The sequence below is a fragment of the Hippocampus comes genome, unplaced genomic scaffold, assembly GCF_001891065.2.
Source record: "Hippocampus comes isolate QL1 unplaced genomic scaffold, H_comes_QL1_v1.1 scaffold219, whole genome shotgun sequence".
Lineage (NCBI taxonomy): Eukaryota > Metazoa > Chordata > Actinopteri > Syngnathiformes > Syngnathidae > Hippocampus > Hippocampus comes.
The window spans coordinates 101807-120900 of record NW_017805653.1 but is presented as its reverse complement, the minus strand read 5'-3'; the positions used below and the strand labels follow the sequence as shown (position 1 = coordinate 120900).

The window sequence follows — 19094 nt, the reverse complement described above, 5'->3', positions numbered from 1 at the left end:
TCGCTCAAACGGATGCATTTCACTCGCTCCGCTCCAGTCATTACAGTTCTTCTACGTTTCGATGCCATGATCTACACGACGTAAGTGAATAAAGTTAAAATCTTTCACAATTGCAGTCAAACGCACGCCAATAAAAAGTCACTTACACGTCTTCGTTTCGAATCTGATGAATGTAAACGGCGAAGCGAACACGTCTGTTCGGTCGTGTCGAGTGGGTGCTGCTTTTAAGCTAGTGCAGAGTTCTACAGGACGTTAAGTGAATAAAGTTAAAATCATTCACAATTACAGTAAAACACGCGCCAATAAAAACTCACTTACAGTCGTCGTTTCGAATCTGATGATCGAAAAACGCGAAGTGAAAATGTGTCTCGGTGTCGTCGTTCCGTAGCATCGGGTGGGCGTTGCGTGTATTTAAGCTCCCGCGGCATGACGTCTCAATCCGGGTTACGGGTAGTGGAATTTCCGCTTACGTAAGTTCCGGTAACATGTAATATCGTAGTCAAAATGTTAATGCACAGGTTTTTGTTCCGGGTGAAGGAAATTCCTTTTCATAGAATTCCGGGGATGGGAATATTTACTGTATATTAAAACCTTGTGAATTATTGATTCTACTCGTCAAACCTGTGATGGAGTCTAAGAGCTACTAATTTTAGTTGTATTGCAAAGTAGGTCATCAAATAAGTCAAAGTAATTCTATCTCAAATTAGTTTGATAAAAAAATTATTAATAATCTTAACTTAATTTTAAAAGAAAGATAAAATAATTTAAATTCCCTATTACAATTAATGACCATTTCACTTTCATTTGGTCGTATATAATATATATAGATTATAGGTATAGATTATAGGATTATAGATATCTATCTATCTATCTATCTATCTATCTATCTATCTATCTATCTATCTATATAGATAGATAGATAGATAGATAGATAGATATAGAGAGAGAGAGAGAGAGAAGACTTGATAAGTGTATAGTTAAGATAAATACTGAAACTTAAACTTACCACAGCCACTTTGGGATTTTATTTTGAAAATCCATTTGCCTAAACTTACCACAGCCACTTCCGGCGTATGTCTACCACTGCCTGAAGCTACCTCCTCCGAGTCTGCAGCTGGATACTATTGTAAAAACTCCACACAAGAAGGCCGGGGCCAGGATTGAACCTTACACCTCTGCACTGTGAGGCCGACGTGCTAACCAGTCAACACCGTGTTGCCCTTGACTTAAATCTTTAATTATATAACCGTGTCGTTGTATTAGTTGAAATAGTTTTAAGGTTTCTTTTTTATCAGAAAATTGTCTTTTTACTGATGAAGAAAAAAACTCTGACAGGCCTGACAGTTTCGGCCGTCTCTTCAGCCTTCGCCTGAGCTGTCAATGTCATGGCTTCCTTGTGACATGCTTAAAAAACAGCTGACCGGGTCGGTAAATCTTAAAAGGCTGCGAACCAACTCCCTGCCGCCGTCGTTAAAGCAATATTTTAACAGATAAAACTTATACCACCAAGAGAAGAAATATTTTTTCACAATATCTCATTGTACAACTAATTTTCAAGGAATGTCTAATGTGTACATTGTAATACAGTGTAATGTGTGATGTCGTTTCCTGTACATTCACGCTTCTGGTTCAAGCAGTGTCGCCGTAAACGCTTATTTGTGGAGACTCAACTGCAAAGCAGTATTGTTATGCAGCTACATTAACCTTCAATAGTTGTCCAAAGAATGTCGTCGTAGCTAAATCATGCTCTCTTGTACTGAAGGCATTACAGTTGACGATCCGTTTTAGAAAGACTTCATTTTTTTGGATGGATCATTCTGTCATAGGGCATTTTTTTTACTTACCTGTTAAGTGCAATGCTGAGCAGGTTGGCGCTGGTAAACACCGACGCTAGCAAGTCCTATACATGTACTTGTAAACCACGTATCCATCCGACATCCGACAGCACGCAGAATGCCGGGGATTGGGGTTTGCTTTCATTCAATTTTTTTTTTGCAATCTATATTTTATTGAGTGCGATGGCCATTGGTATTGATAATGTGTCGATCGCGATATACATGCTGATATCGAATTATCACACAGCCCTCGTGGCGCATCTATATGTATGAACAATCATTGTGGCGACTGGCTTGATTTGTTTTCCTGACAGGAGGCTGGCCTGAGCCCACTTGTAACATACTGTTGCCACCAACATCAGCACATCCAAAATCTTGCTCAATTGCTCAGGATGCTCCAAAGAAATATTTAGTTGTATAGACTGTCATTGTATGGTATGGCTCCTGTCACTGGCGTTTGCTGCTAACAGCGAGTGCTCAGAATAAGATGGCAAGAGCCGTCAGACTACTTTTGTAAGCAGATTCAAACCAAAACATGAAAGTGAACACTCACCTTTGATGCTGACACTCTGACACAGTTGCAGCTTCAAATTAGGCTTACTAATATGTGCTGTTTTAGCTGGCAAAAGTGCAAATGGGGTTCTAAGGTCATTTCGTCCCAAACCCCAAATCGCATCTTCTAATATTCATTTCTGTGTATAAATGAACGTATCCATTGTGAGCACTTTGAGTGTGCTCCAGAAAAGCATGTAAATCTGATGCATGATTGTGATTAATCAAAGCAAAAATGGGAACAAGACTTGTCCATTAAGAGAAACTGCAGCTGTTTGCCCTTTCACCCAAAACGGGTTGCTGTGGTTGCGAGGAACGCAGATTAGATTCCATTAGAATAGAAACACAGAAATGTTGTTTACAAGAAAAAAATGGGAAACAAGTGAGATGTAGAAGTGACTCAACCTGCACTGTGAATCACATTTCTTGGCTGCATCCTCCAACCGTCGTCCAGCAGTTGACATTGTCTGTCGTTGTCCTTGTTTGTATCACAAAGTTCCTCCTCGTAATCTGTCGTCCGTCTTGTGCACATTTTTTTACACGACAATCACAACACTTAACGCTCACACTTAATGCCAGTTTTACAACATGTTGATCACAAACGCGTCTCTTTGTTGGCGGCTAGCAAGCTAAAATAAACTACGCTAAGCTATACCAGGCCGAAAAGCTTCAACGTGCACCAAGACAATTTAAATTGGACACGAAGATTTCGCGAAACATGTTTTGGTTAAGTAAAGTAGGAATTGGGCGTACTGAGTCGAAACTTCAGTACCCCCGTTACTAATTCAGGGAAAAAACATTGGTAGTTTCGAGAAAAGGACGAACGAATGCACAAGTAGCGCTGCAAATAACAATTTACGGCAACTTCACTGGGACAAACTTCATTGTCGCGAAAAGTATTCATGGTATAAACATCAGCAGTGTGACTGCTTACATAAAACAAACAAACTGATCCAAGACTACAAGCGTCCGTATGTGAAATTGTATGTTATTTGAATAAATATGATGCAATTTACTCGTGGAAAGAAAAGTTTGTCCAAGTACAGTTGCCGTACTACATCATCGCCTGCAGATCACCTCCGCTTATTTATTTACCACTCGCTTTTCGCTGAACATTTTTTTTCTTGAATCCATTGCCGATGTACACGTACACGTTGGAATATTCGATGCGTTACGCTCATCACTACTTTACTGGACAAAACAATGTCCATTAAATATTCGATTTTGGTTAAAGTTATCCCGTCTTGGTGTTCGTTGAAGTTTCTCGGCCTAGCGTTATCTTAGTTTAGCTTAGTTTGCTAGCCGCTCACAAAGAGACGCGTTTGTGGTCAACACATCGCCAAGCAGAGATCAAGTGTGACCGTAAAGTGTTGTGATGTGAACGTGTGTACAAGAAGGACAGCACAGTACGAGGAGGAACTTTGTGGAGCAAAACAGGACAACGAAAGACAACGTCAACTATTGGACGCCGTTTGCAGGATGAAGCCAAGAACTGTGCTTCACAGAGCAGGTTGGGTCACTTCTTACTCTCACTTTTGTTTCAAGGGAAATACACAAAGGATCTTGAACTATGTTCTTGTGATTACTGACGAAAAACTGACAATAGCCAGGGGCGCACATATTAATTTTGCTGTTATTCTCAAGGGGCACCAGAGGTTGACGCCACCGTAGCAAGAGTACAGCAACGTGAAAATTGTGAATCTGAATGGTTGGAAATCACAGCTTTGGTTTGCACTGTACACTGTGCGTCCTAGGCCAATGCTGTTGATTTTGATGGTCCTGGGTCGATTTCATTTACGTGGCAACACATAGACTCTATGCGTGCATGCATATGTGAGTGAGTGCATGATTTTGTGTGTGTGTGTGTGTGTGTGTGTGTGTGTGTGTGTGTGTGTGTGTGTGTGTGTGTGTGTGGCTGTTTGCGGTAACAGTAATACAACTGGCTCTTAGTCTCTGACTGGTTGGCCACCCCTGTGATAGATGATGAAATTTGATTAAAAAAAGACAAAAAAGTAAATTACAGCTATAAAGAGTCTTTGCAGCCTTGGAGCACTGGCATGCCTCCAACAAATGGATTTTTTTGACAAGCCTGATGTATGTGTACATTCTGATGAATTTTCACACATTTTTAGACCGTCATCAGTGGTTCCTTCTTGTGGTTTCTTCATCTCCTCCAAAATGGGGTTTTGAGTTTTTCCCATGCCCCACTTTGGTGTGTCGAGTTCGGCGGCATGGGCAGCATAGGCGGCATAGTCTTTGTCACCGATATTTTTGCAACTGTGTATCTGTGAAGTCCTTGTTGACTACTTTGTGAGTAAGGGCAATATAAATAAAATTACCTCAATTAAACTTTGCTCTTGCATTTGCTGTAGACAAAATATCTGTGCACAAAATAGATTGAAAACAAAGTGGCTTGTGTGCCATTCACTGCTCACGAAAAAAAAAACAATACAGTAGAGTACAATACAATATATCATTATATAGCACCTTCACAATAGCTACAGCTGTAACAAAGTGTCTTCTTGACCCTTTAGCATTAAAACAGCAATAATACAACAGAACACACAAAATCACAATTGCAATTTTTTTAGGGAAAAAGATCACAATTAGGTTACTTCTCCATCATCATTAAAACTTATTTGACAATTGATTCCTTGTCAATTAATCGCTGCTTGACTGAGCCACAAAATGTGTATTTTGACTTGCAATTCGCAATGCTAATTCGTGTAATTCGAGTCTCATTACAGAACATTAAAGTCAACACATGAGAATTGCCTTGAACAAACAAGTCCTCATGTGTCTTGCAGACGTCAATGAACACCTTTGTCCGGAGCAGCAGGAACCAGAGGCCACTCACATGAGACGCGGCTCCTTCACAATAAAAAAAGAGGAGCATGAACAGCATTCTCACAGCGAGGAGGAGGAAAAAGGGCACCCCGGCGTCAAAGAGAAAGAGGCAGACATCACCAAGCTGTCATCGACCGGTGTCTCTTTGAAGAGCGAAGACCAAGATCAAAGTGAGAAAAGCAATGTAGTGAAGCCTCCAAGCAGAAGCTCAAGTCAACGCTATAAATCTGAAGGTAGAGCTGGCCAGTTCATTGAAATGTAATCGTGATTTCGATTTTGTCTTCTCTCGATCATAAGTTCATAAACAAAACAAAAAAGCAAGGCGGCCCGGTGGTACACAGTGCTGAGCGCGTTGACTTCACAGTGCAGAGGTACCCGTACCAGAGGTTCAATTCCAGCTCCGGTTTCCCCCGGGTCTGCGTAGATCTTCTCTGGGTGCTCCGGTTTCCACCCACATTCCCAAAAAACATGCATGGCAGCCTGATTGAACACTCAAAATTGTCCCTCGGTGTGAATGTGAGCGCGGATGGTTGTTCGTCTATGTGTGCCCTGTGATTGGCTGACAACCGGTTCAGGATGTCTCCCGCCTCCTGCCCGAAGATGGCTGGGATAGGCTCCAGCAACCACCACGACCCTTGTGAGGATAAGCGGCTCATGGTATGCCTGACAGTGGCACGCCACCACTGTGGTAAATAGTCCAACTTCAAAATAAACCTTACCTTGGCAAATAAAAAACTCTTTTATTTTGAAGTGGTTCTCGGCAGCGCATCGCGGTGTCATGCCCCACTCAACTCATCGTCAAGACTGTGTTTCCCGAGCTTATATTCCCGTCACAAACTGGTACTACCGATGTCAACATGACCTGAAATAACGTTAAATCACAAATAGGGCTCGTCCCAATTCCACCACAGTTTGTTCTTAAATTTTGGCAAATGATGCCCACCTTTTGTCTCGACAAGTCAGAGAACATGGGGATGATGTTCTCCAATATGGTGCCCCAGTATGACATGCCATTTGACTGAAGAAACATTCCGCTTGCAAGAATCATCATCTTGCACTAAGTGCACCAGAGTGCTTAGAGAGGGCAACTACAATTCAATATGATCTTTTTTGCATGCGTCCAAGGACTTTGGCCCGCACACGATCAAGCCTCAGATTGTCAAAACGTTGATTCCAAGAATGGTCACAAGCCTGCGGTCAATTAGGCAGCGGCCATCTTCAATATGTTTCCACTACGCCACACACTGAAAATGGCTCCACAGCAACTGGCCCCTAATTATTGATGAATATAGGGGTGTTCACACGGCAACATTTGGTCCGACACAGCACCGGCACTGCGCCAGTTGAGCGTTCATACGTGCAAATTTGCTCCGGCGTAGCACCGCTAAACAGCTTACACCGGACCAAATTTGATCCACCTCAGGGAGGTGGTTTAAAAATTTGCTCCAGAGCAAATGCTCGTTTGCGGTGCAGCACCGATGTAAATTTGCACGTGTGAACGCTACAATTTGCTCCGGAGCAAATGCTCGTTTGCGAGGGGGGAGTAGCCTCTGTACACATGAGAAGAGTTGATTACGTACGGCGAGAATGCGTTGCTTTCGTGCTCTGTCGGACTTCCGTCATGTGTTTGTTTAATAACGACACAAGACGAAGCTGGTAACAGTAGCAAAGCACCTCTTGGGTTATACCATCTCAACTAGAATGGTGGGGGGATAGTCTCCAAACGTCATCTTTCCTTTTGTAGGAGACTGGACTGTCTCGGAGTTGTTTGTGTAGTTTGTTCCTTTGTTGTGTGTTCACAACCCCCCGTGCCCCATTGAATTTATTTCGTGATTTCCTCTCTTGATTTTTCTGTTTGGCGCATTACATTTTTGCTTTTCTGAGTGTCATTGAAGTCGTCGTTGATTTACGGTATCGGGGGGCGGTCACTCTCGAGCAGAAGGCACGGAGACCGAGAAGGAGAAGGACGTGCCTGTACAGTAGTTGCTTGAGTTGTGTATACGTTTAAAAAAGAACCAACACGACAACTCATTTGTTTTCTGTCATTTTGCTCCGCTGCAGAAACTGCCGTGTGAACGCAAGTGGAGCTGCACCGACGCTGCGCCTGTGCTGCCACGCTCAGCGTCGTTCTATGTGTGAACGCTCCACAAAATTTGCTCCGGTGTAAACGATATCGCAACAAAATACATTGGTGCAGCGCCGGATAAAATTTGTGCCGTGTGAACACCCCTTATGCAAGATAAAACAACCACTACATTCTTAACATCTTAACATACACACACACAAACCTCAGCCTCAAGTCTGATAGTCGATTTTACACATTTGTCATTATGACAAACTTTTGTCACCGGTCTTTCAATCACATTTGTTTTTGTCTTAATGCGGACAGATAAACCACAGCAGCCTCATTGGGTAGATCATTTTGCTAATAAATAACTACCTTTTTTATTTGAAGAGCCTTAAGCTCCAATGCACCTTGAGTTTAAATATAAACAATAGTGTGCAAATTCAAAGTTTAAACTTGAGAATTGACACCATCAAACATTTTCTGTTTATCTTCATGTGTCTTGAAGATATCAGTGAAGATGTTGGTCCTGGGCGGCAGGAGCCACAGTCTCCCCACATTAAGGAGGAAGTGGAGGATGAAGAGCCACCACACATTAAAGAAAAGGGGGAGCCTGACCCCCCTCTCATTAAAAAGGAGAAGGAGCCCACTCGCATCAAAGAGGAGGAGGAGCAAAAGCATCATAACACCAAGCAGGATGAAGGAAAGCCTCCCTACATCAAAGCGGAAGAGGAGGAGTATATCTGTAAGTTTCCATCGACTGGTGGCCCTTTGAAGAGTAAAGATGAAGGTCAAAGTGAAGCGAGCGGAGGGGCGGGGCCTCTAAGCAGCAGCATCTCAAGTCAACACATGAGAACAGAAGGTGATGCAGGCCACTGTACAGGGTCACGGGTGGACGGCCACTCAGCTCCCCGATCAGATAGTGATGGGACAACGTCACACTCTCATACTGATGCTGAACCGCCTGAAGGTGATATGACAAGTGAAACTGCCAAACGCTGGAAATGTTCTCAGTGCCGGAAAACCTATGTTTATAAGAGCTGTTTGAAGAGTCATATGATTAGCCACACTGGTGAGAAGCCTTTTTCCTGCTCAGATTGTGGCCAAAGATTTTCTCACAAGGTAACTTTAAAGAGTCACCAAAGAACACACGCCAAGGAGAACCCTTTTGTCTGCTCAATTTGTGGTCAAAGATTCTCTCTGAAGGGACAATTGATAGAACACACAATAACACACAGTCGTGAGAAAACTTTTCCCTGCTCAGTTTGCAACAAAAGATTCTCTGACAGGAAAACAGTAAAAATACACACAAGAACCCACACTGGTGAGAAACCTTTTGCCTGCTCACTTTGTGGCCAAAGATTCTCTCAGAAGGGAAGCTTAGGACGGCACGCAAGAACTCACACTGGTGAGAAACCGTTTTTCTGCTTACTTTGTGGCAAAACATTCTATCGGAAGCAAAGCTTAAAAATTCACAAAAGAACCCACAATGGTGGGAAACAATTTGTCTGTTCAATTTGTGGCCAAATATTCACTGTTAAAGGACACTTAAAAATACACAGAAAAACACACACTGGTGAGAACCCTTATGCCTGCTTGGTTTGTGGCCAAAGATTTTCTATAAAGAGTCACTTGACAGAACACACAAGAACACACTCGAGAGAGAAACCCTTTCCCTGCTCAGTTTGTGGCAAAAGTTTCTCTGATAATACACACTTAAGAACACACACGAAAACACACACTCGTGAGAAACCTTTTGTCTGCTCAGTTTGTGGCAAAAGACTCTCAAATAAGGCAAGTTTAAAAATTCACACAAGAACCCACACTGGTGAGAAACCATTTGTCTGCTCGGTTTGTGGCCAAAGATTCTCTGTTAAAGGACACTTGACAGAGCACACAAGAACACACACTAGGGAGAAACCTTTTGTCTGCTCAGTTTGTGACAAAGCATTTGCCCGGAGGCAAAGCTTAAAACATCACACAAGAACCCACACTGGTGAGAAACTTTTTATCTGCTCATTTTGTGGCAAAAGATTCTCCCGAAAGGAAAGCTTAAAACGTCACACAAGAACCCACACTGGTGAGAAACCGTATTTCTGCTCAATTTGTCGACAAAAATTCTCGATCAAGGGACAATTGACAGAACATATAGCCAAACACTCTGGTGAGAAACCTTTTGCCTGTTCAGTTTGTGGTCAGAGATTCTCTCGTCAGACAGACTTAAAGACACACACCAGAAAGCACACTGGTGAGAAACCTTTTTCCTGCTCAGTTTGCGGCAAAAGATTCTCTCGAAAAGGAACTCTGTTACGACACACAAGAACCCACACTGGTGAAAAACCCTTTGCCTGTTCAGTCTGTGGCCAAAAATTCTCTTGGAAGTATCAGGTGAAGAATCACAAGTGTGTTGGCGAGACAAGCAGTAATCAATGAAGCTTTCTCCTCTGATCTGAGCAGGCTTCATCACTTCACACTCCAAAGATGACTGAATTCTATTTACTTTCTTTGGGGTGAAAGCTGAAGTTTTGTTTTCCATCACTGCAGTGGAAAGCTCAGAGGTTTGTAGCAATGAATTTGAAAGTATTGTGAGTTGTCATCAGAGTTTTATTCATTTTGTGTTTTCACTCTAGTTCAGGGGTGTCAAACTCATTTCACATGGTGGGCCACATACGGCCTGGGTAGATGTCAAGTGGGCCAGACCATTAAAATGATACCATACTTTGCTATAAATAACCAAAACAATATGTCTTTCCTTTGTTTTGGTATAAAGAAGCACAAGAACATTAGGAAAATGTTGAAATTAAATGAACATATCTTTTACAAAACATTTCATGAAGCACCTTACATTTCCTTCGACAAATGTGCAATTTACTTTTATCATTCACATATATGCATTGCAACTGATCCCACTGATTGTACAAACTTTAACAAGTAATTAGTTTTGAAAAATAGAGTAATGCACTTTAAGATTAAACGAGATTTATAAAGAAAGGAAGTTTTAAACCATTTACACGTGCATATAAAATCTAAATGTAATCCCTGCCTACACCTTACAAACTAAGGAGCGTGCTATTAAATGTGTAAATGTGAGAGTGCTATTGATAGCGTCTGCTGTCATGGGTCTGTCTCAGTGATGGACTGAGGCTGCTGTTGTCTTTTTCTCTGATCAAAACAGTGTCCCCTAGCGGATACTCAATGAATTGCACATTATTAAAAATATTTATTCTGTGTCTTTTATGCATTTTCTTCACTTTTAAATTATCCTGTGGGCCTGATGGAACGGCCCGCGGACCGTATGTTTGACACCACTGCTTTACATAATCATCTCGCGGGCCGGATTGAAGTCCTTTGGGGGCCGGATCCGGCCCGCGGGACGTACGTTTGACACCCCTGCTCTAGTTCATCAAAATGTCTTTTGGCAAATGTAAGATGAGCCTTTGTGTTCTTTTTGGACAGCAGTGGTTTTCACCTGCGAGATCTCCCATGGATACCATTTTTGGCCAGTGCCTTTCTTATGGTAGAGTCGTGAACACTGACCTGAACTGAGGCCAGCGAGGTCTAGAGTTCTTTGGGTGTTGTTCTAGGTTCTTTTGCAACCTCCTGGATGAGTCATCATTGCACTCTTGGAGTAATTTTAGCTGGTCGCCAACTCCTGGGAATGTTTGCCACTGTTCCCAGTTTTATCCATTTGTGGATAATGGCTCTGACAGCGGTTTGCTGAAGCCTCAGAGTCTTGGAAATTGATTTGTAACTTTTTCCAGACTCATATATTTAAATAACTTTTTCCAGCCGACTTCACTTTGTCTTACAGGTTCTATTTATGTAATTTCTTGATTCAACAAATGTGGAGCAAGTGTGTTGCTTGTAAAATTGAACTCAGCTTTCCCAAAACTGTCGTTATTCACAGTTACTTTGTGATTTAACAAGGGGGCAGTTACTTTTTCACAGAGGGTCAGAAAGGTTTGGGGGATTTTTTTGTGCCTGAATAAATTAAATTTGCATTTAGCAGCTGCATTTTGCATTTCCTTGGGTAGTTTCTGTGTGATATTATTATTGGTTTGATGAGCTGAAACCTTTGTATGTGATATATGTGCAAAGAACACAGAAATCAGGAAGGGGGCAAATGCTATTTCATATGTATGTATGTATCTGTATGTATTTTTTTTTTTTACCCTCGGTGAACCACCACTATTCACACAGGACTGCTGCTCCACTGGAGTAGTCACTGAAATGGCTGGAGACAGCGGTGTGTGTACGACATGATTGACAGACCCCGTTGGCCATACCTTATGTCTGCTGCGCGGGTCTCTGATTGGTTGGATTTTAATAATTCAAAATTAAATTTGAGGCACAAGATCGGGCCACAGACGGATGACATTTCGAAAGATATTTTGAATAACACGCTACCATCAGGTAATATGATGTTTTAACTGATGACAAACGTTTGATTGTTTTTTCAAAGTATCTACGATATCTAACTTCACTATGATCTACGTGGAGTTCTCTGTCTCATGACACCGAGGCACTTGGATGCTCTACCACCAGGCCATTTACCTGAATATGTGTTGATTCTGTTCAGCTGCACAAAAAAGCAGAAGGAATCTCAGTAAGAAGATGGCTGTGCCACTTATGTGAAGCTTTTTTAATTAGGGATTAGAGTCTCTCAGAATAGCACCAAGAAGCGTTCTGAAGTTGAGATAGAAAATAAAGTCAATGGTAACTGTTCTGACCTTGCCACGTCCCCGCTGCGCTTAGACAGACAGATAACTCCTTCAATGACCACACCCGTTGATGTTTCTTGCAATTTATTCACCGTAGAGGCGAGTCAGGAAGGTGTCAAACTGTAACACACACACATAAAAACACTTACAGATTGTTGTAAAATAAAACGTGGCAAAACAATGTGCCCCACTTGCCTGACACATGACGAACGCGTGACTACGTTAGTGTTGATAACGTTCACGAGCTAATGCGCGAATCGCTTTTCATAAATGCTAACCGAAAACAATTGCAACATGCCTCAAATGTAAATTCACAGTGAACACACCCCACTAATTAATAATATTGCATAAATTTACAAAATATAGACATACAGGCTGTGCTTGGCTGAGGAAACCAACTTGCAGTCCATCTTTTGGAACTTCCCCGTCCAACATGAAAGAGGAGATGTCTCACGCAACAACATACGGTGTGCCTTTCACAATACCAAATTGCTCTGTAGCTATAGAAACAGAAAATAAATATTATATGGCTTTTCAGGGGCCAGAATAGTAACTCTAGACCGGGTCAGGTTGAGAGGTACCTAAAAATAATTTTTTAAGATTTTCTTTTGAAATTTGGGTGAAAAAATGAACATGTCTGATTTCAGAGTCCTTTTATTTTCAAGTGGAACATCAGATTTGAATGGCAGCACTGTCATTGGATACCCGGTGTGGCCCAGTGTCCCCTAGACCTACACTGGTTAAGGGATAACTGAAATTCATGCTTTAAATTATTTTTGGAAATCATGCGAGAAGGTCACAATGTCATATTTCAGAGGCCTTTTATGTTGAAATGAACATCAGATCTGAATGACAGTACTTTGGTTGGATAATAGGAGTGGCCTCGTATGCCCTAGACCTGGTGTGGTTGCGGGATAACAAAGATTTTTTTTTAATGATTTCTTAAATATCAGGTGAAATTTGGTTAAATCGGGTGAAATCTGGGAGCACTTTGAGGATCACGTTCTTGGATTTCTCCAGTGCCTTCAGCACCATCCAGCCCAACCTGCAGGGGGACAAGCTGCAGCACGCCAGTGGACCACCACCTCATATCATGGATTGCAGAATACCTCACAAACCGGCCACAGTACATGAGGGTACAGAGCTGTGAGTCGGACAGGCTTCTCTGCAGCACCGGGGCGCCGCAGGGGACTGTCCGGGCTCCATTCCTATTCACTCTCTACACCGCATCACTCCGACCTGCCAGCTTCAGAAGTTCTCTGATGACTCCACGATCGTCGGCCTCACTACGGACGGAGATGATTGGGAGTAGAGGGGACTGACGGAGGACTTCGTGGACTGGTGCCTGCAGAACCATCTCCGGATCAACCCCAGGAAAACTAAGGAGCTGGTTGTGGATTTCTGCAGGAAACAGTCTTCACCTGCACCGATGAACATCCAGGGTACGGACATAGAGAGGGTGGCTTCCTACAAGTACGTGGGTGTTCTTTTCAACAACAAACTAGACTGGTCGAACAACACGGACGCTCTGATCGGGAAGGGGCAGAGGCTCTTCCTGCTCAGAAAACTGAGGTCTTTTGAAGTTCAGGGGTCACTCCTTCTTATGACTCTGTGGTGGTCTCAGCCATTCATTATGGCATAGTCTGCTGATCAGGCAGCATCCCAGCCCGGGACAGAGAAAGACTGGACCAACTGGTCAGGAGGGCCAACTCTGTCCTGGGTTGCTCCCTGGACACTCTGGAGGAGGTCTGCAACAGGAGGATGCTAGCTTAGCTAACAGCTATGACGGACAGACCCTCCCACCCCCTTCAGGCACTTTCTATCAACTTAAGTCAGGGATAGGGAACTCCCGTTCCTCGAGAACCATATCCTGCCTGTTTTAGATACCTCCCTACTCCTACGCACCTGATTCAACTGTTCATGATTGTTTCAGGCCTCTACAGGGCTGGCAGATGATCTGATAATTTGAATCAGGTGTGTTGGAATAGGGTGGGATTGAAAACAGGCAGAATATAGCTCTCGAGGAACTGAACGTGTAAAAACTTTCACTCGGCAAAACGTAAATTAAATAACAATACAAAAAGCAATGTGGACTCAGAACGAATCACGGAACTAATTAAGCACACCACACAATAGAAAAAGAAAAACAACGTGAAATATTTTCATAAAATTATAAATGAATGCGGACCATCAACGGGATGCTACTTCCCAATGCGACTTTCTCGTATCTCTGCCTGAGCTACGTCTGGAAGCTGGTGCCATACTGTGCGCTGCTGCGTCACTTCCGTCGTCATTTAATAAACGTCATGTATCACCCGTTACAAATGCATGAGTTGGATCTCTTTTATTTTGAAGGCGGCCAACGGCACATTACCGGAATGTAGAATGTTAACAAACGCTGTGGCGGCTGGCTTGACCACAGTGTTGTTCGCGGCTAACAAGCTAAAATAAACTCCGTTCGCGATGTACACGTACACGTTGGAATATTCGATGAGATACGCCCATCACAAAACAACGTCCACTAAATATTCGGTTCTGGTTATCGTCACCCCGTCTTAGTGCACGTTAACGTTTTTCGGCCTAGCGTTGTCTTACTTTAGCTTAGTTTGCTAGCCGCTCACAAAAAGAGGCGTTTGTGGTCAACACATCGCCAAGCAGAGATCAAGTGTGATCGTAAAGTGTTGTGATTGTGATGTGAACATGTATGCAAGAAGGACAGTAGAGTACGAGGAGCAACTTTGTGGAGCAAAACGGGACAACGAACGACTACGTCAACTCCTGGACGCTGTATGCAGGACGCAGACAAGAATTGTTCTTCACAGAGCAGGTGGGGTAACTTCTTACTCTCGCTTTTGTTTAATTAATTCATTAAATAAAGAAACAAACTACAGCTATGAAGGGCCGTTGTAGCCTTGGAGCACTGGCATGCTTCCAACAAATTAATTTTTTTGACGAGCCTGATGTATGTGCACATTCTGATGGATTTACACAAATATTTGGACTCTCATCAGTGGTTCCTTGCAGTTTCTGTATTTCCTCTGAAATGGAGTTTGAGTTTTTCCCATGCCCCAGTTTGGTGTGTAGTTAGGTGGCATGGGCGGCATAGTCTTTGTCACCAATATTTTTGCAACTGTGTTTCTGTGAGGAGACTCTTGGGAGTAAGGGCAATAAAAATAAAATTACCTCAATTAAACTTTGCTCTTGCATTTGCTGTAGACACAATATCTGTGCACACAATAGATTGAAAACAAAGTGGCTTGTGCGCCATTCACTGCTTGCGAAAAACAAAACCCAATACAATAGAATACAATACAATACATCTTTATGTAGCACTTTCACAATAGCTACAGCTGTAACAAAGTGTCTTCTTGACCCTTTAGCATTAAAACAACAATAATACAACAGAACACACAAAATCGCAATCGCAAATTTTTTAGGGAAAAATGACAATTATGTTACTTCTCTGTCATCATTAAACCCTGTTTGATAATCGATTAGTTGTGAATTAATCGTTGCTTGACTGAGCCACAAAATATGAATATTGACTCGCAATTTGCGATGCCAAGTTGCGTAATTCGAGTCTTGTGATCGTACATTAAAGTCAACACATGAGAATTGCCTTGAGCAAACCATGAGTGTCCTCATGTGTCTTGCAGACGTCAATGAACACCTTTGTCCGGAGCAGCAGGAACCAGAGGCCACTCACATGAGACGCGGCTCCTTCACAATAAAAAAAGAGGAGCATGAACAGCATTCTCACAGCGAGGAGGAGGAAAAAGGGCACCCCGGCGTCAAAGAGAAAGAGGCAGACATCACCAAGCTGTCATCGACCGGTGTCTCTTTGAAGAGCGAAGACCAAGGTCAAAGTAAGAAAAGCAATGCAGCGAAGCCTCCAAACAGCAGCTCAAGCCAATGCTATAAAACCGAAGGTAAGGCTTGGCAATTCATTGAAATGTAATTGTGATTTCTCTTTTGGCTTCTCTTGAGCATAAATTGATATAAAAGAAAAAAAGCTAACGCAAAATGTGCATCTGGTTGTATTCTGCATCAATTGTCAGAGGCACGCTGGTCACACCTGGGACGTCCTCTTCCAAAATGATGCAGCAGGAGAACCACTCTGTCTGAAAGTTTGGGCCTTTGACAGATTTATGACATCATTCAATGCTAAACTCTATTTTACAAAAAGATTCTTTTGGCTGAGTCCTTAGGTGTACACAAACCCTTTTTATTTTATTTTATTTTATTGTATTTTAGTTATTTATTTATTTACTTATTTATCTATTTATTTATTTATTAAGCAGCCCCCCCCCCCAAAAAAAAAAATTGTTAGGTGTTTTGGAGGAATCCATTCCACCTTTGTCTCATAAGATAAGATAAGATAAGATAACATTTATTTGTCCCACACTGGGGAAATTTGCAGTCTACAGCAGCAAAATTGGGGGGGAGAAAAAAAATAAAGTGTCATCGGTTCATTGATAGCACTAACAAGGAAACCACTTGTCAAAACAGCGAGACATCAAATCATCACCCTCTTAAAATAATGGCCCAAGTCATATTTTGACAAAATGTTTTGGTTTTGTTCTGTTTTGTTTTTGTTGCGTGTATTGAACATCTGCTCAGGATGCTGGCCACCTTTGCTACAATAAGCTACATCCTGTGCCAGTTCTTGAAATCGTGACATAATGGTTCAGTTTGGCTCCGGTAACTTATTCCAATAAGTTATGAGCAAAAATTCTTCGGCATACAAAATCAAGTTTGGATGTGCCAAGTTAATGATGCAAAAAAAAAAAAAAAACAAAGCACATATTGTCGAAACGTTGACTCCAGAAATGGTCACAAGCCTGCGGTCAAATGCAAAAGTCATCCCGTGCGCCCCACCCGAATCAGGCCGCAACCATCTTCAGTATCCTTCCACCACGCCACACACTGAAAATGGCTCCACCGCAACTGGCCCCTAATTATTTTTGACTCTACAAAATAGAACAACCACCACGTTGTTAGCATAGGGACAAAAAGAGTGAAATGCATGAAAAAACAAACAACCAAAAAACACACACACACAAACCCCAACCTCAAGTCTGAGAGTCAATTTTACACGCTTGTCATCAAGACAAATGTCTGTCACTGGTCTTTCAAGGACAGATAAACCACAGGAGCCTCAATGGGTAGATCATTTTGATAACAAACATATTTTTACCTATTTATTCTAATAGCCTGAAGTTCCAAACAAAAATATAAACAACTGTCCGCAAATTCAAAATTTCAAGATGCAAATTGATATAACCAAACGTTTTGTGTTTGACTTCATATGTCTTGAAGGCATCCGTGAAGATGTTGGTCCTGGACTGCGGGAGTCAGAGTACCCCCACATTAAGGAGGAAGTGGAGGATGAAGAGCTCCCCTGCATTCAAGAAAAGGAGGAGCCAGACTCACATCAAAGAGGAGGAAGAGGAAAAGCACCTCCACACCAAGGACGATGAAGGAAATCCTCTTTATATCAAAGAGGATGGGGAGGAGGATATCTGCAAGTTGCCATCGAATGGTGGCAACTTGAAGAGTGAAGATCATGGTCAAAGTTTAGCGAGCACAGGGGCGTGCTCTCCATGCAGCAGCTCATATCAACACATGACATCAAAAGGTGATGGAGACCACTGTGGATTCTCTGAGAAGGGAACCTTAAAAATACACACAAGATCACACACTGTTGAGAAGCCTTTTTCCAGCTCAGATTGTGGCCAAAGATTCTCTCACAAGGGACAATTGATCGAACACTCAATAACACACAGCTGTGAGAAACCTTTTCCCTGCTCAGTTTGCAGCAAAAGATTCTCTGATAGGAAAACAGTTCAAATACACATGATAACCCACACTGGTGAGAAACCGTTTTCCTGCTCACTTTGTGGCAAAAGATTCTCTCGGAAGCAAGGCTTAAAAATTCACACAAGAACCCACACTGGTGAGAAACCTTTTTCCTGCTCAGTTTGTGGCCAAAGATTCTCTTAAAAGGGACACTTGACAGAACACACATAAAAGCACACTGGTGAGAAACCTTTTGACTGCTCAGTTTGTGGCAAAGCATTCTCTCAAAGGCAAAGCATAAAACTGCACGAAAGAACCCACACCGGTGAGAAACTTTTTGTCTGCTCATTTTGTGGCAATAGATTCTCCTGAAAGGGAAGCTTAAACCGTCACTCAAAAATCCACACCAGTGAGAAACCGTATTTCTGCTCAATTTGTGGACACAGATTCTCCACTAAGGAACAGCTGACTGAACATAAAACCTAACACTTTGGTGAGAAACCTTTTGCCTGCTCAGTTTGTGGCCAAACATTCTCTAAGAAGGGAAGCTTAAAATGTCACTTAAGTACACATACTGGTAAGAAACCTTTCTCCTGCTCAGTTTGTGACAAAAGATTCTCTCGGAACGGAACCCTGTTACGACACACAAGAACCCACACTGTTGAGAAGCCTTTTTCCAGCTCAGATTGTGGCCAAAGATTCTCTCACAAGGGACAATTGATAGAACACACAATAACACACAGCTGTGAGAAACCTTTTCCCTGCCCAGTTTGCAGCAAAAGATTCTCTGATAGGAAAACAGTTCAAATACACATGAGAACCCACACTGGTGAGAAACCGTTTTCCTGCTCACTTTGTGGCAAAAGATTCTCTCGGAAGCAAGGCTTAAAAATTCACACAAGAACCCACACTGGTGAGAAACCTTTTTCCTGCTCTGTTTGTGGCCAAAGATTTTCTAAGAAGGGACACTTGACAGAACACACAAAAACACACACTGATGAGAAACCTTTTGACTGCTCAGTTTGTGGCAAAGCATTTGTTTGTTTGTTTGTTTGTTTGTTTGTTTATTGAACATATATAAAACATACAATAGCATGACAAAATGCAAACAAAAATTATGAAAGGAAAATAAAAGTAAAAGTAAGTAATACAAACATCATCACAGTTATATGTTCAAAGGAGTAGGAAGAAGTATACAACTTATCTAGTCCTACCCCTTGTTGTGCAATAATATATATTGATCATTTCCAATACCAAAGAAAAGAAGAAAATCTA

The 19094-nt window shown here is 42.1% G+C and overlaps 2 protein-coding genes across 8 annotated transcripts in view; one reads left to right on the top strand and one right to left on the bottom strand.

Moving 5' to 3' along the window:
• LOC109522882 (zinc finger and SCAN domain-containing protein 2-like) overlaps positions 1–3286 on the bottom strand; it is a 10924-nt gene extending 7638 nt beyond the window's left edge. Inside the window, exon 1 of one of the 2 annotated variants that reach the window (XM_019881718.1) lies at positions 2793–3286. In XM_019881718.1, the coding sequence (XP_019737277.1) occupies positions 2793–2919 (127 nt within the window). In that variant the 5' untranslated portion in view covers positions 2920–3286. The remainder of the gene's footprint in view (positions 1–2792) is intronic. The other variant, XM_019881717.1, reaches the window with a different exon arrangement.
• A 74-nt stretch (positions 3287–3360) lies between these two features.
• LOC109522878 (gastrula zinc finger protein XlCGF26.1-like) lies at positions 3361–18205 on the top strand. 6 transcript variants are annotated; one of them, XM_019881707.1, is made up of 4 exons: positions 3361–3897; positions 5195–5467; positions 7808–9668; positions 17678–18205. In XM_019881707.1, exons 1-4 carry the CDS (start codon positions 3867–3869, stop codon positions 18021–18023), a joined length of 2511 nt encoding a protein of 836 aa, XP_019737266.1. In that variant the 5' UTR covers positions 3361–3866; the 3' UTR covers positions 18024–18205. The 6 variants fall into 6 exon arrangements, 5 of the variants coding, with proteins under 5 accessions (XP_019737266.1, XP_019737269.1, XP_019737270.1 ...); XM_019881709.1 differs by having other exon boundaries at positions 3365–3897; positions 7808–9415; positions 17675–17738; XR_002169650.1 differs by lacking the exon at positions 17678–18205 and adding an exon at positions 11500–11923 and having other exon boundaries at positions 3369–3897; positions 7808–9857.
• The last annotated feature ends 889 nt before the right edge of the window (positions 18206–19094 follow it).